General features: G+C 49.5%; 1 protein-coding gene across 1 annotated transcript in view; it reads right to left on the minus strand.

The window, feature by feature from the left end:
• CCDC88C (coiled-coil domain containing 88C) overlaps nucleotides 1-24296 on the minus strand; it is a 145004-nt gene that overhangs the window by 119442 nt on the left and 1266 nt on the right. The window contains exon 3 of the mRNA XM_052659707.1: nucleotides 15462-15570. Coding sequence (XP_052515667.1) covers nucleotides 15462-15570 — 109 coding nt within the window. The remainder of the gene's footprint in view (nucleotides 1-15461; nucleotides 15571-24296) is intronic.

Below are 24296 nucleotides of genomic sequence, written 5' to 3' on the forward strand. Positions count from 1 at the left end.
CTGACTGGTCCCAAGAACAGGACAGCCTGCTTGGTTACTGTGCTTTGGAAAAGGAGGCATTTATTTTTAAAGTTTTGAAGTCATTAAGCCAAAACACTGGCAAGCTCAAGGGAGCCAAGCTGGCTAGACAAAGTTGAAAACAATTTAACTTCCACCCCCTAGGGACTGAGCCTCCTGGGTACCTGACATATGGCTTTTCCAGCAACAAAGCAAACACCACATGAAAAGCCTGCAGGTTGGCGTGAAAGCAGCGGGGAGGAGTTGGGGGGAGGGGGAGAGAAGGGGGGAAGACCTCTGTAAGGGCGAGATTCAAAGGCTCCAGCCCTCCGCTTTGCCCTACATCTCCACCCTGGTTTGCCCCCACTGATCCCCTAAAACAAATCAGGTCCTGAGTCTCTGATTGGTGTGTCAGATACTCAAGGAACACAGACTGAGTAGAGGAGGGCCCTGTCCTCCAACTACTCAACTGTCTGAAAATGGGGAACAAGCCGAGGGTCTTTACAGGGTTATTTTAGCCTAGAGACAGGATCCTGGGCCCAGGCCAGTAATACACGCCCTGAGGGCAATGACTTCTCCTCTCTGAACTACTCTGAGTCATGGCTTCTGCTGCCCTGTGTCTTGTCACTAACACACACTGACTCTGGCGGGCATGTCTCCGTGCCGTTGGGGTGAGAGGTGAACAGAGAAAGAAATGCGGAACCTGCTTTTACGGAGTTTCATTGCTGGTGGGAGAGAAAAATCAAGAGGCTGCCATGAGATAGCGTGCCTAAGACACTCAGTTCACTGGAAGCGCACCGTATGCTTTAAATTAAAAAAATCATACAGGAGGACGTCCCTGGTGGTACAGTGGTTAGGAATCCACCTGCCAATGCAGGAAACACGGGTTTGATCCTGGTCTGGAAAGATACCAAATGCTGTGGACCACCTAAGCCCGTGAACCACAACTGCTGAAGCCCGAGCACGCAGAGCCCGTCCTCTGCAACAAAAGAAGCCACCACGATGAGAAGCGCTGAAACTAGAGCAGCCCCAGCTCTCTACAGCTAGAGAAAGCCTGCATGCAACCGAGACCCAGTGCAACCAAAATTGTTTCCAAAAATCATACAGGAGAAAGTGGGCAGGGCAAGAGTGAAGCATGTATGTGCACATGTACTGGATTAATCCAAGCAATTCAGAGTGTTACTCCTGGAAGGGCCCCTCTATAACCCGATCAGTAATAAATGAAGTAAGCATGGCCCAGAGAGGTGGGTCTGTGTAGAGACCCCCATGTCTACTAGACCATCTGGTGGGCATCTTATCAGTGCCAGCAGGAAAAGTCCAACACCCCTGATGCAATACTCAGGCCAACACTATAACATGCCCACTTTTCAGGTAAAAAAAGACTCTCGGAGATGAGACTGCCCAAGGCCACAGCTCTGAGAGGTGAGCTCAAAGGAGCTCACGACTCTTGTCTTCTGCCTCTGCAGACAAAGGGGCCTGCAGCTGCTTTTCTTCCTCTCTTCCTATTTGTACTTGGATGTGTGTGTCTCCCATCCTCTGCCTACACAAGTGACATGGCCCCTCCACCTGCAGAGCGTGGACACACAAACAGTCAGCCCTGCAAAGTCAGCCCTCAGGATGAGCTAGTGTTATTACTATGCCCTGCTGACTCAAAACCTAAGTGCGATTCTGAGTCCCATGCCAACCTATAATATGGTGTTACCCATATTTTACAGGTGAAATCAAATGATACACCAAAGTCACACTGCTGGAATGACGACACACAAGTTTCTAGATCCTTGAAAGAATGAGAGGACTTGTCCTTCCTGCTGCCCTCTCACTTCCCATCTTGTTCTTCCTCCTCCGGCTTTACCTTCCTGACCTTCTAGGGCAGTGGTACCCAAGGGACCGGTTTTGTGGAAGACAACTTTTCCATGGATGGGGCAGAGGTCGAGGGGGATGGTTTCGGGATGATTCAAGTGCATCACTTTATTTCTATTATTAATACACCGGTCCCACCTCAGATCACCAGACATTAGATCCCGGAGGTTGGGGACCTCTGTTCTTGGGAATTGGAGAAACCACCCAGCTCACCCTCTTGCACAGGGCAGTGGCGAAGCTCCTACCCCCAGCTGAGAAAGCAAACCCGACTTCTCCCTGCGAAGCTGGAGCCGAGGCCAGGGCCAGCCCCAGGGGGTCCGTAGCGAGGGGGGCAATGGCAGGTATCTCCCTGAAGTTGCCCTGTACCCTCTCTTCCCATGGCGAGTCCCATACTCAGAGCACCTCTCCCCGTAATTTGCTGGAAAAGTGAAAGTGTTAGTCACTCAGGCATGTCTGACTCTTTCTGACCCCATGGACTGTGGCCCGCCAGGCTTCTCTGTCCATGGGACTTCCCAGATGAGAATACTGGAGTGGGTTGCCATTTCATCCGCCAGGGGATCTTTCGACCCAGAGATCGAACCTGGCTCTCCCGCACTGCATTACTTTATTTCTGTTATTATTTATACACCAGTCCCACCTCAGATCACCAGACATTAGATCCTGGAGGTTGGGCACCTCTGTTCTTGGGAATTGGAGAAACCACCCAGCTCATCCTTTTCACCATCTGAGCCACCAGGGAAGCCTAACCTGATGAAACCCAATCCTAAATGAATGGGACCCCTGCAGCATTCAGCCGGCAGCCTCTTTACGCTTCTGAAACCTCCACTTCCTCTCAAAACACCACCAACAGACTCAGAACTGGGGGTCCAGGGTGCGGCCTCCTCAATAATTCCGGCTGAGCCCATCAACTTCAGACAAGTGCTTCCTCATCCTCAGACTTCATCGTCTCCTTCCTAGAAAAACAGGACTGAAGTTACACTGGAAAGGACTGTGGCCCCGAATGCCACGGCAAAGGAGCAGAGAAGCTGCCTTTCCACAAAGAACAGGCTGAATGAGAAAGACTGTTATTAGCCCTGGACGCAGGCCATGCAGCCGGCTTTATGGAGTGCAGAGCCTGCCCAGGCAAGTTCTCCCATGAGTCCTTCTCACAAACTAGTTATAACATCAAACACGCTGATCTTGGCATTTAACCCCAAAACCTAAGGCAAGGGAGAGACTCCTTTTCTTAAAGTTTGAGAAATTCATTTCCCTCCTTTCTGTTGCTAAAGGACTTGGTACCTCTTACCACTTCCTACCTTTCTGGGGTGTGGAGTAGCCTGTGATAAGATGTGTTTCTAAACTCATTCATGCTCAACCCGTGATTCTCACACCCTGAATCATGCTGGTCCTGACTCCGCGACGAACAAAAAACGAGGCCGGGCCCCTCCATTGGAAAGCAGCGTGGCTCCCTCTCGGCCTCTGAGGGCTGCACAAGGAGGTTTTCACTCCTTTTCTGCCAGAGGCACAGGCTTGGACCTCAGGCCCAACGACCAGGTGACCGCCCAGCTTTCCACCCTGACACAGACTCGCTCTCTGCACATAGACCTTCCATGAAGGGCTCGAAAACTGAATGCTTTAAGGAATGGCCATGGATTAAGATAAACGTCAAGCAAGCAATAAAAAAGTAAACACACAGTGAGAAAACACACATCAGAAACATTGAGAAAGTCCGGATCTGTAAGCCTGAGGAGGTCTTAGGGCCACTGTGAACGCGGCATCTGGGCTCAGCTCCATGCAGAACAGATCAAAGCCAGGCGGCAGCCCTCGGGAACCATCGCAGGCGCAAAGGGGAGACTCCAAGTGTACACTGCTTCCTTTCCTTCAAGGCAAAGGAGAGCCCAGCAGCTCAGAGATAGAAGGGAAACCCCAGCAATTCAAAGTCTGGACTCAAGGTCAGAAGGAGGAGCCCACGGAGCCCAGAAGGAGAAACGGGATTTCCCTGTTCACTCAGCGGGAAAGAATCCACCTGCATGCAGGAGATGCAGGTCAATCCCTGGGTCAGGAGGATCCCTGGGAGCAGGCAAGAGCAACCCACTCCAGTATTTTTGCCTGGGAAATCCCATGGACAGGGAGCTCACAGGCTCCAGTACATGCGGTTGCAAGAGCTGGACACAAGAGTTGGACAGGACTCAGTGACTAAACAAAGAGAAATATATAAGGAGAAATATCCCAGGACATCCCTATGTGCAGAACCTAAAAAGAAATGATACAAATGAACTTATTTGCAAAACAAAACAGACTCACAGACTTAGAGAACAAACTTAAGGTTGCCAAGGGGGCTGAATGGGGGGCAGGGATAGTTAGGGAGTTTGGGACGGATGTGTATATACACTGCCATATTTTAAATGGATAACCAACAAGGACCTACTGTATATAGCACTCTGCTCAATGTTATATGGCAGCCTGGGTGGAAGGGGAGTTTGCAGGAGAATGGATACATGTGTAAAATATAGATGGGTCACTTTGCCATCCACCTGAAACTAGGCTTCAGCAATGCATGAACCGTGAACTTCCAAATGTTCAAGCTTGTTTTAGAAAAGGCAGAGGAACCAGAGATCAAATTGCCAACATCCGCTGGATCATGGAAAAAGCAAGAGAGTTCCAGAAAAACATCTATTCCTGCTTTATTGACTATGCCAAAGCCTTTGACTGTGTGGATCACAATAAATGGTGGAAAATTCTTCAAGAGACGGGAATACCAGACCATTTGACCTGCCTCTTGAGAAACCTATATGCAAGTCAAGAAGCAACAGTTAGAACTGGACATGGAACAACAAACTGGTTCCAAATAGGAAAAGGAGTACATCAAGGCTGTATATTGTCACCCTGCTTATTTAACTTCTAAGCAGAGTACATCATGAGAAACGCTGGGCTCGAAGAAGCACAAGCTGGAATCAAGATTGCCGGAAGAAATATCAATAACCTCAGATATGCAGATGACACCACCCTTATGGCAGAAAGTGAAGAGGAACTCAAAAGCCTCTTGATGAAAGTGAAAGAGGAGAGTGAAAAAGTTGGCTTAAAGCTCAACATTCAGAAAACGAAGATCGTGGCATCTGGTCCCATCACTTCATGGGAAATAGATGGGGAAACAGTGGAAACAGTGTCAGACTTTATTTTTGTGGGCTCCAAAATCACTGCAGATGGTGATTGTAGCCATGAAATTAAAAGACGCTTACTCCTTGGGAGTTATGACAAACCTAGATAGCACATTAAAATGTAGAGATATTACTTTGCCAACAAAGGTCAGTCTAGTCAAGGCTATGGTTTTTCCAGTGGTTATGTATGGATATGAGAGTTGGACTGTGAAGAAAGCTGAGTGCTGAAGAATTGATGCTTTTGAACTGTGGTGTTGGAGAAGACTCTTGAGAGTCCCTTGGACTGCAAGGAGAGCCAACCAGTCCATCCTAAAGGAGCCCAGTCTTGGGTTTTCATTGGAAGGACTGATGCTGAGGCTGAAACTCCAATACTTTGGCCACCTCATGCGAAGAGTTGACTCACTGAAAAAGACCCTGATGCTTGGAGGGATTGGGGTCAGGAGGAGAAGGGGACGACAGAGGATGGGATGGCTGGATGGCATCACCAACTCGATGGACATGAGTTTGAGTGAACTCCGGGAGTCGGTGATGGACAGGGAGGCCTGGCGTGCTGCGATTCATGGGGTCACAAAGAGTTGGACACGACTGAGCGACTGAACTGAACTGAACCTATGACAACATTGTTAATCGGCTATACTCTAATACAAAATAAAAAGCAAAAAAAAAAAGAGAGAAAGACCGTGTTCACCTGTGTGTGCATATATATACACACACACACACTCCTACCTCGTGGCCTTAAGCCTCCACGGCCTGGCCAAATTCCAGCTCTGCTAATTGCATCAGACCCACCTTTCACCCCTCCTCACCCTCCGCAATTAGCCCAGATTCTCTGCTTCCTGCTGCTCTGGGGGAGGAGGGGCGGGGGTGCAGGGTGAAGTCTGAGGCCAGCTGCTCCCTCAGTCCCACCCACAGCCCAAGCCCGGAAGTGCTGGTTTCAGAAGGTGCCTGAAGCAATACAGCCCCTTCCTCTGGGGCTCCCAGAGGGTGTGAAGTCAGCTTAACATGGGGGAGCCCAAGCAGGAGACCCTGGGGAAGCAGCACTGGCAGCCTGGCCCTCCCAGTGGAGGAGGCTTCTGGCTCAGGACCGTGGAATGGCCTGGCCCACCTGCACACACGGCTAGTCTGCCCACAGCAAGCCACCTCCCTCCAGGACTGCAGAAAGCAGCCAATGACCACGAGAGCTTGAGCTCCACCAGCCTCACTTGCCTAATCTGTAAAATGGGGACAGCAGTTTCGTCCTCACAGTGACAGAGCTGAAAGCTCCTAGCGCAGTGCCAAGCTTATAGCCATCCAGCTATCTTCCCTCAGCCTTCTGACAGGGGCACAGGGCTGAGTCCCAAAGTTCCTGCCTGCCATTCAATACGGCTCTATAGCATTTCTTCTAAAAGCAGAAGGGGAAAAAAAGAAAACCAAGTCCAACCAGCAGTTGGTCTCATGTGCTGCAAAAACAAAATCCTGCCTCTGGGAAGACGTGAGGTTGCATGGCCCGTGACCAGGTGTCCACAGCCCTGTCAGCTCCATCCCTAGCAGCAGGTCAGGAGCACGTGCTTTCTGCTTGGTGTGGAGAAAGGGAATTCAGGTGGACCTGAAGCTGCTGTCCTGCAGCCCCCACGCCCCACTTCCAGCCCCAGACAGGCTGACTCGGAGCCGCTGCCCTGGAGCCCGGGGGGCCAGCACCCTGCTGCAGGGCTCCGCTCTCCCAGGCCTGAGAAAGCATTTTATCCTCTTCCTGCTGTTCCCTCCGGGCAGGGGACCTAGCAACTGCCGCCCACAGCTCCCCGAGCCTCTCGGGCTTGTTCCCTCTCCCCTCTGCCCCAGCTTTGGTCCAGGCTTCCACGACCTGTCCTGACTCCCCAGCTCCCTCCTGAAGCCAACCCACTCTCAATATGAGTATCAAAAGAGTTCTCTTTTTTTAAACTTTCCTCTTTCAAAAGGCTATAAACACTCCCAAGTCTCTCTGGGATGAAGTTCAAATTCGTGAGCCTGGCATCCGCCCTTGGGAACCTCCCTACCTTTGGAGCCTCACCCATCACCACTCCCCACCGAAGCCCCAACCTCCAGCCACTCAGAGGTGACTTGCTCAGCCCTCAGGCTGCTCTGTGCCTTCCTGGTTTTGCAAGCGCTGTTGCTCCCCCAGGACACCCCCCATGCACCCCATTTTCTGCCAGACTAGCTCCATGCCCATCCTTCAGCACTGAGGCCAAGCACCACCCCGTTCGCAAAGCTCTCCTTAGGCACTGGCCTTCCCCTGGCTGGAGCACTCTTGCCCGTTTCCTGTGACATTCGTGTCCTGTGACATCCGTGTCCTGTGACATCCATGTCCTGTGCACGGGTGTCCCAGCGGCTGGTTTGCCTGGCTTGTCTCCCACCCCGCTAGACACGAGCCTCTCAGGCATGGAGATCGGCCTTAAGAAGGAGGAGGAGGAACAGACACAAGAACCGGGGGACTCCTGGAGGGGCACACCCACCTCTCTGGGCCACCAGCGTTTCCATGTCCCATGTTTCATCACCCGATACCAGAAAGAACAGGGGACAGGAAGGGAGAGGAAGGAAAGAGGAAAGGAGGAGCCCCCGCAGACCACCGCCCTCCCCTGCAGACCACCGCCCTCCCCCGCCTCACTTCCCAACATGGTTTGGAAGTGTCTCCCTTAAACTTTAGACCGAGAGCAAACATTCACAGGGAAGTCGGTCATCTCCTGGGTCGAGTCCATGGCAGACAAAGGCACTCAGCTCCGAAAGGGAGCTGGGGTGCTGGGACCCCTCTGATGAAGGCCTCCCAGGCCTGGGGCTGGACCGCCCGGCCTCACCACTGCATTTGGTCACCATGTCACAGCCCTGCTGGAGACTCCAAGCCAGCATCCAGTGACACACCAACAAGGAAGTTTGCCCAGATGTCCGGTATAAATAATCTCAGACCTCCATTCGCACGGCAGAGAAACAGAAATCTTCAGCATTCAGCAGCAACACAGAACGCAGCATTTTTCATGGGTGAAGGACACAAAGGGGCAATTCAGCAAAGAAAAACAAAAGGCCCATAAAGAAGGCAATTTTGGCAAGAAGTAGCCAAAGTCCTCAAAATATTCATGCCCTCTGACCCGGGAATTCCATACTAGGAATTTATCCTAAGGACATAAAAACAGTTGTTGAAAGATTTATGGACCAAGGTTGTTCGTGGTGGTAATATTTATAATTCTAAGACAGAAATAACTCAGTATCAATGAGAGTGGGATAGCCACATGACGAAGTGCCATGTAGACACTAAAATGCATTTATGAAAGAACGTGGGAAAGGATATGAGGAAATGCTCACTGCACAGTAAATGAAAAGAAAGGTTTCATACAATCCACACCTTGAAACACACATAGGCACAGACACAAAGTTAGAAAGAATAAATATCAAAATGGCATGCCTAGGTGGTAAGATAGTGGGCAGATTTAATTTTCTTTGCATTTCCCAGTCTGCAATCAGTAAACACAATAAAAAAAAAAAACCTACCTTTAATTTCCTCAAAACATAGAGATAAGCTACATCAAGAATACCCACCTTCTAATAAGAAAAAATGCAAAAGAAAAAAGAAACCATCTCACAGCCTTTCTCTTTTAAGAGTGGAGAGTCTGTCATACAGAGTAAAATGAGTCAGGAAGAGAAAAACAAATATCGTATATTAGCGCATATATGTGGAATCTAGAAAAACGGTATAGATGAGCCTATTTGCAGGGCAGGAATAGAGAAGCAGATGTAGGGAACAGACCTGTGGGTAAGGGCAGGAAAGGGAGGGCGTGACGCATGGACATATACACACTAGGGCTTCCCTGGGGCTCGGCAGGAAAGAATCTGCCTGCAACGCAGAAGACCCAGGCTTGATCCCTGGGTCGGGACGATCCCCTGGAGGAGCAAACGGCAACCCGCTCCAGTATTCTTGCCTGGGAAATCCCGTGGATAGAGGAGCCTGTTCGTGGGGTCACAGAGTCGGACCATGTGTAAGATAGCTAGCTAGTGGGAAACTGCTGTATAGCAGAGGGCTCAGCTTGGTGCTCTGTGATGACCTTTGTGATGAGTGGCGAGAGGGAAGTGGGTGGGAGGGAGGCTCAAGAGGAAGGGGATATACGTATACTTGTAGCTGATTCACTTTTGTACAGGAGAAACTAACACAACATTCTGAAGCATTGGGAGTGAAAAAGCTGGCTTAAAACTCAACATTCAAAAAACTAAGATCATGGCATCTGGTCCCATCACTTCATGGCAAATAGATGGGGAAACAACAGAAACAGTGACAGACTTTTTCTTGAGCTCCAAAATCACGGAAGATGGTGATTGCAGCCATGAAATTAAAAGACGCTTGCTCCTTAGAAGAAAAGCTATGACCAACCTAGACAGCTTATTAAAAAGCAGAGACATTACTTTGCCAACAAAGGTCCATATAGTCAAAGCTAAGGTTTTTCTAGTAGTCATGTATGGATGTGAGCATTGGACCATAAAGAAGGCTGAGCACCGAGGAATTGATGCTTTTGAACTGTGGTGTTGGAAAAGACTTAAGAGTCTCTTGGACTGCAAGGAGATCCAATCAGTCCATCCTAAAGGAAATCAGTCCTGAATAGTCACTGGAAGGACTGATGCTGAAGCTGAAGCTCCAATACTTCGGTCACCTGATGTGAAGAGATGACTCATCAGAAAAGACCCTGATGCTGGGAAAGACCGAGAGCAAGAGGAAAAGGGGTGGCAGAGGATGGGATGTCTCGATGGCATTACCAACTCCAGGGACATGAGTTTGAGCAAGCTCAGGAGACGGTGAAGGACAGGGAAGCCTGGTGTGCTGCCGTCCATGGGGTCACAAAGAGCCAGACACAACTGAGTGACTGAACAACAACAAATACTCCAATAATAAAATAGAGCGGAGAAAGCAATTTCTCCCTTACAAATTCAGTACACTATTATTCATAAAGCAGATTCCCCTGGTACTTGTAGACAGGGCCTAAGCAGAGTTAAGTTCCCTTGAACACCGTCTCCATCCACCAAAGCACATCACATCTACCTAAAGAGACTTCACTTTATCTAAAAAGCCTCCAGACCACATGAATTAGATTTCACTTTGTTCCCACCAACAGTGTCAAATATACATTTCCTTCTATTTTTACTTTTGATGAAAGTCTTTCATTTTTTCAAACTGTGCACATTTCTAAAGATAATTCTAGCAGTCAGCCCATGCTTATCTAATACAAATACCAGAAAACCAACAGATACCCGAAGTAAGGTGGAGTGGGCAAAAGGTACAGGCAGTAATATGGAGGTTTAATCTGAATATGTGACACAAAACCATATGCACACACACAGAGAAATTAACCACAGGAATTACCTCCAGGGAGGCAGGTAAGAGATAACTGGATGAAGTAAGAGAAACACTGGGGACTTCAGTCAGAAAAAACCTCTTAGAAGAAAGGTCTGAGGCAAATATGAAAAATATTCACATATGTTCATATTTATTTTGAGTAGATACACAGGTGTTCCTTAAAACCATTTGTACTGTTTCATTTTTAATCTTTTCAAACCAATGAAGGAAAAAAGAGATTACAGAAGATATTACAACCCGGGACTGTTGCTTCTGCGACAAAGACCAATATTGTGGGTCTGTTCTGGCCTTCCAACCACGTGACAGACCAGAAGTCAGGAGAGCCAAGTTCCAAGAACTCGCAATAAGAACTTCCTCGAGGTGATCTGAAACTCTAAAATCTCTGGCCCCCATGCAACTGTGGAATCTCAGAACCACAAGGGCCCACCCTCTTCTGGACAGATGAACACTCAGGAGGCCCACAGCAGGAAAGCCGCACGTCCCAGGGCTCGGCCAGCGAGGGGAGGCACTCGGAGCAGCTCGGCCAATTCCCCATTTTGGAGTCAGCCCTGCGGGTGGGTCCCCACGTTCACCCAAGGGTGTGCATTTCAGGATCGACAGCCACGTGGGACACAACAGTGAAGTCGTACATCGTTCATCTCCACCAACACTCGCTGAACTCGTCCGGGCCGTGGTGTGGAGTACTTCCCACTTGCAGAAAGCCAAAGAAACCTCAGAAATTTCACGTGACAATTAGGCCCCAGGTGTCGTGAGAAGGTGCTGGTTCACAGGTGTCCAGGGCACGGGAGGGCCGTGGATACCACGCACAACCCCCAGAGGATAAACACGCATCAGCCACCTGCCGCACCAGGGATTTCTGCATCTACTACTGGCTGTGTTTTCCTACAGGTTCTGCGATCAAATGAACGTGCACTCGACATCCACACTCAAGGCTCTGGATGTGACAAACGAACCATCCTATACATCCAAGTTCTAACCTAAAAGGACTCAGACGAGAAAGAGTTTGGCTGTTGAGTGTATCAAACAAGCCTCATGTGATGCTCTGGAGAAGGAAATGGCAACCCACTCCAGTATTCTTGCCTGGAAAATCCCACAGACAGAGAAGCCTGGCAGGCAATAGTCCATGGGGTGGCAAAGAGTCGGACACGACTTAGCAACTAAACAGTAAAATAACACACGAGGCTGGGCTCAGTGCTGACCGGCCCAGGGGCTCGAGGCAGCGTACGCGTCTGATCCAGGCCCGCCTTCCTTCCAGGTCTCTCTGCAGCTGAACCATTTGCGGATGCTCATCCTGATCCGCCTCTCCTTCTTTAAAATTCAGAGACTGACCCAGGTGCTGTCCCCAAGGGCTTGTCCAACTCTGGCTTGCTAGCAACCCCCTCAGTGACACCCGTTCCCCCTGGTCACCTTCTCATCACTGCAGCCTCTCCTCCACCTGTGCTGGGGCAGACGAGACGTGCCTCTGTTTTATGTGATGGACAGGAGTCACCGAGTTCTCACTGAGCTCTCTCTGCCCCTGGAGGCCTGGCTGACGGGGCCTCTCCCTAACATCCCTAGAAAGGCTCTAAACCACTAGGTTCCCGCAAGCATGCATCAGAATCATGTGGAGGGCTTGTTAAGCTGCAGACTGCCACACCTCCACAGAAGGTCTGGGGAAGAGGCCTGACCTGCACCTCTAACAAGTTCCCAGGTGACACGGATGCTGCTGGTCTGGGACCACACTGTGAGGACCACCTCTCTGGGCCACTGACTGCCCCTCCTGTTGGAAGGATCATAAGACTTAAAACAGCCTGGGAACTTCTGAAAATGCAGATTCCAGGTGCCAACCCCAGAAGAGTCAGAGCAGCAGGTCAGAGGGAGGCCCCAGACACCGGAGGTCAGACTGAACCGGGCCACGCTGGTTCTCACTCACTGTCTGTCCTCTGCGCCAGAAGAAGGTCAAAGACCTTTTTTTGTCTCCGCAGGTTTTCGGGAACAAAACTTGAGTTTCCTTGTGAAAGAAGCCCATGCTATTGACGAGAGGCCCCGTCCCTCCTGACTCTCCCTGCCCCATGTGGCTCAGAAAAGAAGGGGACAATCACCGCTGGGCAAACAAGACCCGGGGCTGGATTCGGTGACCTCGCTGCGTCTACTGAAAAGCCATGGCAAGAGGAAGTCCCCATCCCAGAAGGGGGACCTCCCACCCTCCCCAGGCACCCTGGCCAGAGTAAGAACCTCACTGGTCTCACGCCACCTCAAGCCCTCACAATCTGCAGGGCCTCTCTCAAAGGGGGACGCTGGGCAGTACTTCTTTTGGAAAACTTTCTTGAATGTCACTTGACAATAATAACCGATTATGTTTACGCTACAATTGTCAGGTGGGAGGGGGAAAAAGGCAGGATATGCAATTGTGTATAAGGCATGACTACCATGGAATAAAACACAAAAACTATTCATGCAAAAACTGGAAGGAAGCACTAAAAATGTTAATAGTGATTGTCTCTGGGTGCTGGGGTTCTGAGCGGTTCTTTTCTTCTTGCGACTTGTTTTCTAAGGGGTTGTTTATAAAGAACACATATTACTTACATAACCAGAACTAAGCTTTATTTTACAATAACTTGGAAGGAATAAACAGCAGAACACTGCCCACACCTCAGCTGTGTCAGTGCAAAAGGGCAGGGTCCTGCCAGCTTCCTCCAAGTGCACGGGGCTGTCCAAGGGGCAGGGACGGCTCACGGCCTTCAGCAAGCGCTTTCAGCAAACACTGCTCCGGGCTGGGGTTGAGTCTGTCCACGCACACCAGCCCTGCCCTCAAAGAGCTAAGAGCTCAGAAACAGAACAAGGATGCAGGGTTCTTCTTTTCTACCTGTAAGTCCTTTGGGGCCCTGAGAACGGACTAGCGATCATCTCCTTCCAGAGACTGCTGCCCATCTTCTAGAACTCGGCTGAGTGACCCCAAGAGCAGTGAACTGCCTCCAAGTACTGGAGAGGGTCTCAAGCCCTTTGGCCAACCCAGACTGGACTGTCAGAGCTGGCGGGCACCCCCGGCATGTGTGCTCCTGGGCCGGCAAGCCCGGAGCAGCACCTGCCAGGCCAAGCAGCCTGCAGTAAGCGCCCGAGCGCTGCAAGCTACACACAGACCCAGAAATCTCACCTCCATCCCAACCCTTCACCACGGCCATCAGGGAGGGCTACCACCTCCCAGCCACACCTGGGGCGGGAGACACACCTGTCCAGAGCTGGGGATCTCGTCTCCAACTGTTAGGACCATCCACTTCCCCTGGCACTTGCACGCATCAATGACAGCACTGGGTGAGTGCTAAGTCGCTGCAGTCATGTCCAACTCTGTGCGACCCTATGGACTGTAGCTCGCCAGGCTCCTCTGTCCATGGGATTCTCCAGGCAAGAGTACTGGAGTGGGTTGCCATGCCCTTCTCCAGGGGATCTTCCCGACCTAGGGATCGAACCCACATCTCTTACATCTACTGCCCGACAGCCAGTATGGCCACCAGACAGTCTGCTCCACGCCCAGGCCCAAGTTCATGGGCAGCAGCAGGTTCCGCAGAATGTGGCTGTCATGTGGGAAGCACTAGCTGAGACCCACTTGCTGACAGCATGCCTGGCCCTGGGCATGGCTCTCCTAGAGAGGAAACAAACCTCCGCCAGCCCCCAGATCCAGCTCGCGCAGGGCTCCCACCAGCCCTTCCTCAGCACAACTAGCATCTGTTACTAAAAGCATGGACCTGCTGCTCAGCCACCCGAAGGCTGCTCAGATTGCCCACGGTGCTGGGCTTCCAACGGACCCTGGAATGAGCACAGGGGGCTGGCTGAATTAGCCATAAAGCAAAGGCATCCAGCACCCCAACCCCAGAGGGAGGAAAATGGAAACTATCATCTCAGAAAACCCATGACATGTCCATTCCCTCCTTCACCCATCTCCTCAAACAGCAGCACCTACAGCCCTCTGCAGGAAGCGGACAAGCACACGGCCCGACGCCACGGCGCAAACTCCATCCGGCCGCCTGGCCAGCGACCTCAGTGACCTCAGAACCCCCACGGCTGCGTGAGGGCAGAGAGAGAAGCCACAGCTGGCCAGAGGGCTTCCTCATGGCGACAGGGACCTTATGGCTCTGAAGATGCTCCCAAGCCCCAGAACCAAGACGAAGTTACAGCCCAGGAAACTGAGGGCTAAGAGAGGTCTCGGAGGCAGAGGGCTCCGTGAAACCCCAGCACGAATCCGGAAGGGATGGGCTCTTGAGCAGTGATTCTCAAACTGCGTGCCCTGGGGTTCTGGGAAGCCCCCTAGAGATGCCCTGGAGGGCGAGGAGGGGGCTGAGCAGAGGGCATTCAAGGCCCCAAGTCACTCAGAGTTGCCAGGGCTTCCCCTGGGGGCTCAAGAAAATTCACATGGGGCTAAAAAAGTTTCATGGCTAAGTCTGACAAGCCCGGGCTCCAAAGTCCACACTTTAAATCTACTTCCCATCAATGCCTCTATATAAAAGATCATGAACATCAAAGATCCTTGCCCAACTGGCCCAAGGCTGGGATGGGGGTTTCATAGCCCTTTCCCCTTCGGGCCCTCTTGCCTGACCCACCCACCGGCAAGCTGAGATATGGGGAGCATTTCCATATCTCAGAATGTTAGGCAGACACCCCAACCCTGAACCCTGGTGCTCCTGTGTGCCAGCTCGGGGCTGGTTGATTTCATATTTGGCCCGAACACAACCCTTCTGTGGTCCCTTCTCTCCCTCAACCCCTTGAATCGCTCCTGTACAGACTCGCCGAGCTGTGGGTGATAACTGTGCAGGGTGCCCCTCCCAGAGCCCTCACCAGCCAGGCCCCCTGCGACTGTGAGCTGGGGCTGCAGACCAAGGCTGTCTCCGGGGCCCTCCCGGCACCAGGCACGCTGCAGTGCACACGGCTCAAATGACGTTCCCTGGGCAGAGAAAAGCGATCCCACCTCTGAACCTTCTCACAATGCCAGAGGAAAGATGCGTGTGCAAACACGCCAAGTGTCAACAGGCAGCTAGCTGCCTGGCCACCACTTCCTCTCGGCTTCCTGTGGGGAAACCGTTCAAATGAAGGTATTGCCGACGCACAGCAGGACTCTGGAGGGGTGAGAGGGGGGAGGACCGCCTTACCTGGTAGTAGGTCTTGATGTTTCTCACCAAGATGGTCAAGTTCTGAATGCGAAGGTTCACATCGTTGTTGACGTGCTTGTTGATGCGCTGATTTGTCGGCCTGGGATCTCTAGTGCGGGGCGGGGTGGGGGGTAAAAAATGATGAGGATGGAAATTGCACCTCCCAGCCCCTGCCACACCCCGTCCTACCCCCGAGTGCTGAGTCCTCCCCAAGCCTAGGTCACTATGCAGCTGTGGCTCAGGTCAAATCCTAAGTCTGCTACCGCCAAGTCGTGGAACCCTCAAGGGAGATCCATCACTTTCTGTTCTCCCTCCCCAAGCACCAAGCCCAGCACCTGCCCTTAATCAATATTATTGTTGCCCCCACTGCTGGTGGCGGCCATAAACGACCAAGTGTCAATGCAGACCCCAAAGTGACCCTGTATAAAAGCCAGCTTCTGTTGCTCAGTCTCTAAGTAGTGTCCGACTCTTTTAAGACTGTATAGCCTGGCAGGCCTCTCTGATCATGGGATTTCCCAGGCAAGAATACTGGAGCAGGTTGCCATTTCCTTCTCTAGGGGATCTTCCCAACCCAGGGATTGAACTCATGTCTCCCAGCACTGGCAGGTGGATTTCTTTTTTTTTTTAACCACTGAGCCACCAATAACCTACCCCAAAATATATTTCAAGATTAAAGAGAACAGGACTTCCCTGGTGGTACAGTGGATAGGAGTCTGCCTGTCAATGCAGGGGACATGGGTTCGATCCCCATTCCGGGAAGATTCCACATGCCGCAGGCAACTAAAGCACCTGTGCCCCAACTCCTGAAGCCCGTGCACCTAGAGCCCCGCGCTCTGCAGCAAAAGTCAACACGTGAGAAGCCTGTGCACCCCAATGGAGGGCACCCCCTGCTCACTGCAACCAGAGAAAGGCCGAGTGCAGCAACAGAGACCCAGCGCAACCAGAAATAAACAAATATTGTTAAAAAATCGAGAGAGCTAACTTATTAAATAAAAGATAAAAAAGGATTAAAAGCTAAAAGCCAAACAAAGCAAACTATGTGAAATATCAAGAAAGGGGGGAAAATGGTACATTTTCTGACTTCATAAAAGTCAGTAAAATCATCAATGTTCCACTTCACATGGGTTTCCTGTGTGTGTCACCGAGTGTTCATGCCTGTGATGGCTCAAAAAACCGCCACTGTGAGTCTGTGACACTATGTCGTGTATGCCACACCCTACGAGAAATGCTAAGAGACACAGATAATTGATGTGGGAAATCCCCAAAGTGTCATTTCTTTTCCAAATTCAGGCAAAAGGCAGGTCTGGTTGTGATGAAATTAAAAATCTGAATCAAGTGATTTATAATATCACTCATCTACATACAGGACATTTCTCGAAAATTCTCAGCGTTAACGATGTTTCCTATTTGGAGAACAGACTCGACAAGAGTGGGTTTTCGCTCCCCCGCCCTCCACATACCACACACTGCTTTCTTTTCCTAACAAAGTCCTCCCGCCCATTTGACCGTCCCAAGACACCATAAAGGATGTCTCATTCAAATGAGGGCTGTGTTCATGGTTTCATCTGTCATCCGAGCCCTGTGATGAGGGTGCTGAGCCTCCTGGGGGCTGGTGTGATGGAAGAGAAACAGGTCTCTTCCTCCTTCCTTGGTACCCACACCCCTCGATGATGATAGTGTGAGCACAGGAAGGGGAATTTGGGGGAGTAAAGCAAATAAATCTCAATGCCATTTGGCTCTTTCAAAGCCAATAATTTATACAAGATTAACCAATAGAAAAAAAAATCTACAAACTGAAATTATTTCAAATATCACTGCAGGCATAATGTCTTAATAACACAAGCTGTTTAAAATTCAACCATTAAGTAAATATTTGATATAAACACTATGAGTCCCGACACTGTATTGCGTGTGTGCAAACCCCTTTATGAATCACGCTGCCATAATCAGCCATGGATTTTATTCAATCATCCTGCCTCCCCTAAAACAGTCATATGAGCACGTTGGTGCAACCAGAAGACCTCTTTGCAACTGTCCCAACTTTTTTCCTGGGACAACGTTTCTTACTGTCCCCACACAGTACAGAGTCCTGCCAAGCCATTTACATCTCTTCTGGAGCCATTCATTACTGAGAAAATAAAGGTTAACAGTTGCGTGGAAATTAATTTTAGCCACAGAGGAGGCATTCAGAATTTAAACTACAAAGGCATTTTAGCTACAGAAGTGTACCTAGCATGACAAAATAATTGATCTTAAGGGTGCAATTCTCCTCCTTTTACTATAGAGACCTGAAGAGATGAGAGGCAATCTCATAAAGTGAGGAATGTGCTTCTTACAACAGGAGACCTTAGGGCTTCCCAGGTGGCTCAGCGGTAAAGAACCCGCCTGTCACTGCAGGAGACACAGGTTCGATCCCTAGGGAAGATCCCACACGCTGCAGGGCAATTAAAGCCATGCGCCACAACTACTGAGCCTGTGCCTTGGGGCCCAGGAGCTGAAACAAGAGAAGCTACTACAATGAGAAGCCTACGCATCACAACTAAGACCCAGCACCATTAATAAATACATATTTTAAAAAACAGAACTTAGAGAAGATGCAGGTCCCAGTTTCCATTAAGTCAGACCACCTGAAGAGTACCAGGAGCCAGAGGACCTTAGCAAACACGCGGATGTTCACTGCACGAACAAGGGCAAAACACACACCCAAGGTCTGGGCCTGGAAAGCCGTCAGGTGACGGGGGAGCCTCTGACCATCTCCACTCTTGTTAACCTCCAGTTCTAGGAAGCAACAGCTAATGGAAACAACATTCCAAAAGCGCTCATGCTTAGTACATGAATAATTAGACTAATTATCATGATCATTATATTAGCACTCCTTCCTTTAACTATGGCTCTCAAGGTAAAGAGAGATTAAGGAAATAAATCGAACAGCAGTCAACTCTGGTTAAGAAAGGCCTATCCCCACTTGGCCCAGCATTGCATAACCCCCTCCCGTCCTAGCAGGAAATGGGTCAGAAGCCACTGACTCTGGTCTGGAAACGGCCCAGGATGGGCCAAAGTTCTCTACCCCCTGTTAGGCTCATCTGCCAGGTGACTACAGGGCCCTTCCGGCCCTAAAACCCTACTGTTTTAGGAAGGCCAGGGCTGTACTGGCCAACGTGGTTCTTGATCCCAGGAAGATCACAGAACTACTGCAAGACTGCCTCCCCGAAAGCCATCAAAAGCAACAAGGATCTTCTTTACATGACAGTCCTAGAACAGAAAAGGCTGCCAGTCCCCCGCCGGGATGCGTGGGGCGCAGAGGACAGGAGAGAGACACGGCGGCAAGGAAGTGTCTAAGAGCTCGTCCAAACTCGGAGACAAACAAGGCCAAAGTGCGGGGCCCTGCGGGCTTTCTTCTCGTTAAAAAAGAAAAAATCACTCTCCCTAAAATTTCAAAGAGACCTATAGTAACTTTGCCTCCCTCCTTTGAGAAAAGGTCAGCCCTGAACTTTTCATCATATTCCAATGACTCCTAAATTTAAAAGTGAATCCAGAAAAAAAAAAAAAACTGAACCAAGAAACCATGTTTGGGGACTTCCCTGGCAGTCCAGCGGTTAGGACTCCAGGCTTCCAATGCAGGGTGCACAGGTTCAGTCCCTGGTCGGGGAACCAGGATCCCACATGCCACGTGGTGTGGCCAAAATATGTTAAAAATAAAGAAGAAATTATGTTTGATACAGATGATAGAGATACTGATAATCTATCATAGATTAAAAAAAAAGGTTGAGCCCAACTTTGTATAAAAATACATTAGGAAGATATATGTATATACCACAGACGACATCTGGGAGACACCAGAATATTAATACTACTACCTTGACATGGTCAGAGAAGGCAATGGCACCCCACTCCAGTCCTCTTGCCTGGAGAATCCCATGGACGGAGGAGCCTGGTAAGCTACAGTCCATGGGGTCGCTAAGAGTCGGACATGACTGAGCGACTTCACTTTCACTTTTCATTTTCGTGCATTGGAGAAGGAAATGGCAACCCACTCCAGCATTCTTGCCTGGAGAATCCCAGAGACGGGGGAGCCTGGTGGGCTGCCGTCTATGGGGCCGTACAGAGTCGGACACGACTGACGCGACTTAGCAGCAGCAACCTTGACATGGTAAAATTATAGGCAATGTTTGCTTTGCTCATTTATATGTTCCTCCTGGAGGAGGAAATGGCAATCCACTCCAGTAGTCCCATAGACAGAGGAGGCTGGTGGGCTACGGCCCATGAGGTTGCAAAGAGGCAGACGCGACTGAGCATGCATACACATCTATATGTTCCTACCTTCCTACTACAAACATTAATTTTTTCATTTAACTTTTACAGAATCAAGGCCCCATGAAGAGTGTCACATGCTGCAGCCATGAAAGAATATCACTGAAGTTCATGAGTAAAAACTCTTTTTGCCCCAAGACTTTAGCACCAACACAAACTCATTCAACTAACAAGTATTTGCCGCTTTATCCTCAGCTTCAATATCTGCAAAATGGGACCATAACTCCTCTTCTGGCATTCTAAGGAAAAAACTTATCCTTCAAGTGCTTTTTATCTTTCTTTTCTCCTGAGAAAAGCACTTTTTAAAAGATTTATTTATTTTTAATTGGAGGATAATTGCTTTACAATGTTGTGTTGGTTTCTGCCATACAGCAACATGAATCAGCCGTAGGTATGCATATATCCCCTCCCTCATGAACCTCCCTCCCACCGCCCATCCCACCCCATCCCTCTAGGTTGTCCCAGAGCACCAAGCTGAGCTCCCTGTGCGGTACAGCAAATTCCCACTGGCTATCTGTTTCACATATGGTGATGTATGTGTGGCAATGCTACACTCTCAGTTCGCCCCAACCTTTCCTTCCCTTACATAAGGTAATGTGTATGTTTCAATGCTGCTCTCTCAATTCATCGCACTCTCTCCTCCCCGCCCCACCCGGCTCCCGCTGTGTCCACAAGTCCGTTATCTATGTCTGTGTCTCTACTGCTGCCCCACATAGAGGGTCATCAGAACCACTTTTCTAGATTCCATATATATGCATTAATATACAATACTCCAAATGCTTTTTAGAAGCTTAAGAAACTCTTCCATTGGCCTGCGGATATTTCCAACTTTTGAATAATGAATATATTATTCGTAATTCTGCAGCTAGCACAAGGGGTTAGAAAGGAGTCTGAACAAAGCAAATAGTATTGGATTTAACGTAGGCCTTGCCTAGCTACAAGCTTTCAGTTCCAGTTTCTAACTGCACTCAACAGCCACTGCAGCAACGCAGGTGTCCACCCTCATGGGGACAGATGCACACCAGCATACGCATGTGTCCACACACACAAAGCCAGCTTCAGGCCTAACAATAAAGATGACTGACATGATTCACATTTGTTGGGCATTTCCTATACATGCATAATCATATTTAATCTTCCCTAAATCTATAAAATACCATCCCGCTTATTACAGATCAGGAAATTGAGGCTTAGACAGTTTAAGTAATTTGCCCAACGTAACAGAACCAGTATATAGCAGAGGGAAGATTTGAATTTGTCTGCCTGATGCTAGAGTCAGAGCTCTCTTTTTTTGAGTATTTTCTTTCAGGCTTCCTTGATAGCTCAGTTGGTAAAGAACCTGCCTGCAATGCAGGAGACCCCGGTTCGATTCCTGGATCGGGGAAGATCCCCTGGATAAGGGATAGTCTACCCACTCCAGTATTCTTGGGTTTCCCTTGTGACTCAGCTGATAAAGAACTGCCTCCAATGTGGGAGACCTGGGTTCAATCTCTGGGTTGGAAAGATCTGGAGAAGTGAAAGGGTACCCATTCCAGTATTCCGGCCTGGAGAATTCCATGGACTGTGGGGTCGTAAAGAGTCAGACAGGACTGAGCGACTTTCACTTTAAAGTCTTTACTGAATTTGTTACAGTATTGCATCTGTTTTATGTTTTGGCTTTTTGGCTGTAAGACATGTGGGATCTCAGCTCCCTGACCAAGAATCGAACCTGCACTCACTGCATTAGAAGGCAAAGTCTCAACCACTGGACCACCAGGGAAGTCCCTGGAGTTAGAGCTCTTAATTTTCCTATGAGACTGTGAAAAGCATGTCCAAAGTGAATTAGACATCTTGTTTCCCCCTTGGGGACCAGTAGGTACCCAGGGAAAGTGCATGCACAGAGGAGCTATTCAGCAAGTTTTCCAAGCCGCTCCATCCACACCACTCAATGCCTCACTTCATTCAGGAGTTCTCCTGGACCTGGGCCTCCCCTGAAAGCTGAGCCCACAGGGCTTTCCTGCTTTCAGGCACTGATGTCACCGAGAGGCCTGGCCGAGAGACTACCATTCCAGCCTTCTTCAGTTGCCGGAGACAATGCCCAGGTGCAGTCACGTGACCCCAGCCAGCCTCCATATGGCTCTCAAGTGTTAGGTAACACCCCTCTTGTCTGAGCTCTGGCAACACATTAGCACACTGCTCTCTGCAATTTTCTCAGCTCCTACCAACCCGGAGAGAATTTATCAAAATAGGCAAACTGCACACAGTAGGGGCTACCAGCATGGGAGATAAGGCAGAACAGCCTTATCGCTTACCCACTAGTTAGCCTGACACTTGGCAGAAGTGAAAACAGGCTTGGCTTAACTACTGTGTTAGATGTGGGGCTAGGATGTGTGCCCTCCGTCTTATTAGGAGAGGGCTAGAACTTAAGAATTATTAAGAGACTAAGAACATAGGGGGAAAGTAGACTAAAAAAAAAAAACCAACTTTCAAGCAGTGACGCAAATCCTTTCTGGATTAAGAAGGGAGACATAACTATGTAACTGACACCAACACTTACTAAGTGCCAGGCACTGTGTTAACTGCTAATACATCACTCATTTCATCCTCACAACCATCTCTTAAGGGAGGTACTTTCCTGCCCATTTTACAGATGAGGAAACTGACACGGTAGTGATGTGCCCAGCCGCACAGGGCTTGCATGAGACGTAGGGTTTGAACAAGCAAGGTTACACAGGCTTTTGACACTAGGGCTAAAACTTTCTGTTTAAATTGAGGTCCTTTTTACACAGGGTGAAATGCATGTATCTTAAGTTACAGCTTGATGAGTTTTGAAAACTGAAATATACGCCAGTCAATACATGGACCATTTCTACCACCCTTAGAAGTTCCCCTGTAGACCTCCCTGGTGGTCCAGTGGCTAAGACTCCATGCTCCCAATGCAGGGGGCTCGGGTTCGACCCCAGGGTCAGGGAACTAGATCTCACATGCCACAACCAAGACCTGGACAAGCCAGCCAAATAAATACATAAATATTAAAGAAAAGAAGTCCCTTTGTGCCCCCTTTCCGATCAACCCCTACCTACTTCCAAGAGCAGACAATGCTGATTTGTCACCTGGAGCAGGGTTATTTTGATCACCCACTCAGTAAACCGCATGAAAGTGGCACCTCTCCCTCCTTATGTCCTTCTAGAAAGCCACCCAGCTTCCCCACTGCTCTCTTTCTTGGTGCCTAACTCTGGCCAGAGGACCCAGAACCATTGCTTGAGGCCTGAGAAGCTGCAAACATACCAGTTCTCACTTGCAGGACCATTACCGTGGCACATCACAGGGGAGAAAGGAACACTGAAAATTGTCAAGGGGAAGGGAGAAGCCCTTCAAACTGCATTTAGCTTCGGGGCTAAGTGTGAACAAGTGATGAGCTGGCATTTCTCAAAGGAATGGTCCAACAGGCTTTCCTGATTTACAAGCAAGTGGTAAACGCTTCAGGAATTCCAAAGGTCAGGGAAGAAAGAGAAACAGTCCCAGGGCTTTTGTTCTCCACCTCGCCTGGGTATAAAACCCTGATGAAAAAGCCGGGGATACTGCTGGTTTTTTTAATTAAACAGGACAGGTTGAAATTTCACTGGTTGCTGCACCAATTGGAATCCAGTAATTTTGGGGGGTCTAACAGGATGAGGAGGGGAAATAGATGCCAGAACTTGAATATGCCATGAGACAACCCCAGGAAAACTCCTTCTTGTGAACCAAGAAGTACTGCCAAGCTGACAAGAGAGTCGTCATTTTAGACTCTAATCAAACTCAAAACAGGTAACGTTGGTAGCGTCTTAAAAAACATTAAGACTGAGATGTCTCTGCCACAGCATGACATCAAGTAACTTATTATGCCACAGGAGCAATGACCTCAGGAAACTGTTTAAAATAGATCTTTGTAGGTAGATCTATTTAAACCTCTTTTGGAATATACCAAAGCTGACTGCTCCTCCTCCCACAGGGGCCACAAATGCAGCTGCTTCTCATCAGCTAATAAGTTCCTGGCTCAAGATGACAACTTGCTTAGTTGCAGGTGAGTAGGTGAGCACAGGGGCCTGATCCACAGAGAACATTTGCTCCAAGTGCCTGTGAATCATACAGACACTCAGTTCCAATATGTTCCCTGCACTTTCTGAGTTAAAAACAGAACGCAGTGGCAGGAGCCAACACCTACTTGTGGCAGGCTGTCAATCAGACAGGCGCGGCAGAATGCAGCAACAGGAAAGGATGCGGTCAAACATGCTAGCAGGTGTAACCTCCACCAAAACTCCGTTTAAACCCACGCCTCAAGACAAACAGCACCAAAGCATCCTGGCTCCCCAGGCCCCTCCCAACACAGTGACTTTTCAATCCAGTTTATAAGAAGGAACCTTAACCAATTGCACTTGCTCTGGGGCAACTGGAAACACAAGATGAAAGGGAGGCAGAAACACAGGCGTCCTGACCTCAAATGAAACTTTATAGTCACTCGCGGATGCTCTGGTCCCACCCGACACTTCCTGTAACCAGACACTC

This window comes from Budorcas taxicolor, chromosome 21 (assembly GCF_023091745.1).
Source record: "Budorcas taxicolor isolate Tak-1 chromosome 21, Takin1.1, whole genome shotgun sequence".
Classification (NCBI taxonomy): domain Eukaryota; kingdom Metazoa; phylum Chordata; class Mammalia; order Artiodactyla; family Bovidae; genus Budorcas; species Budorcas taxicolor.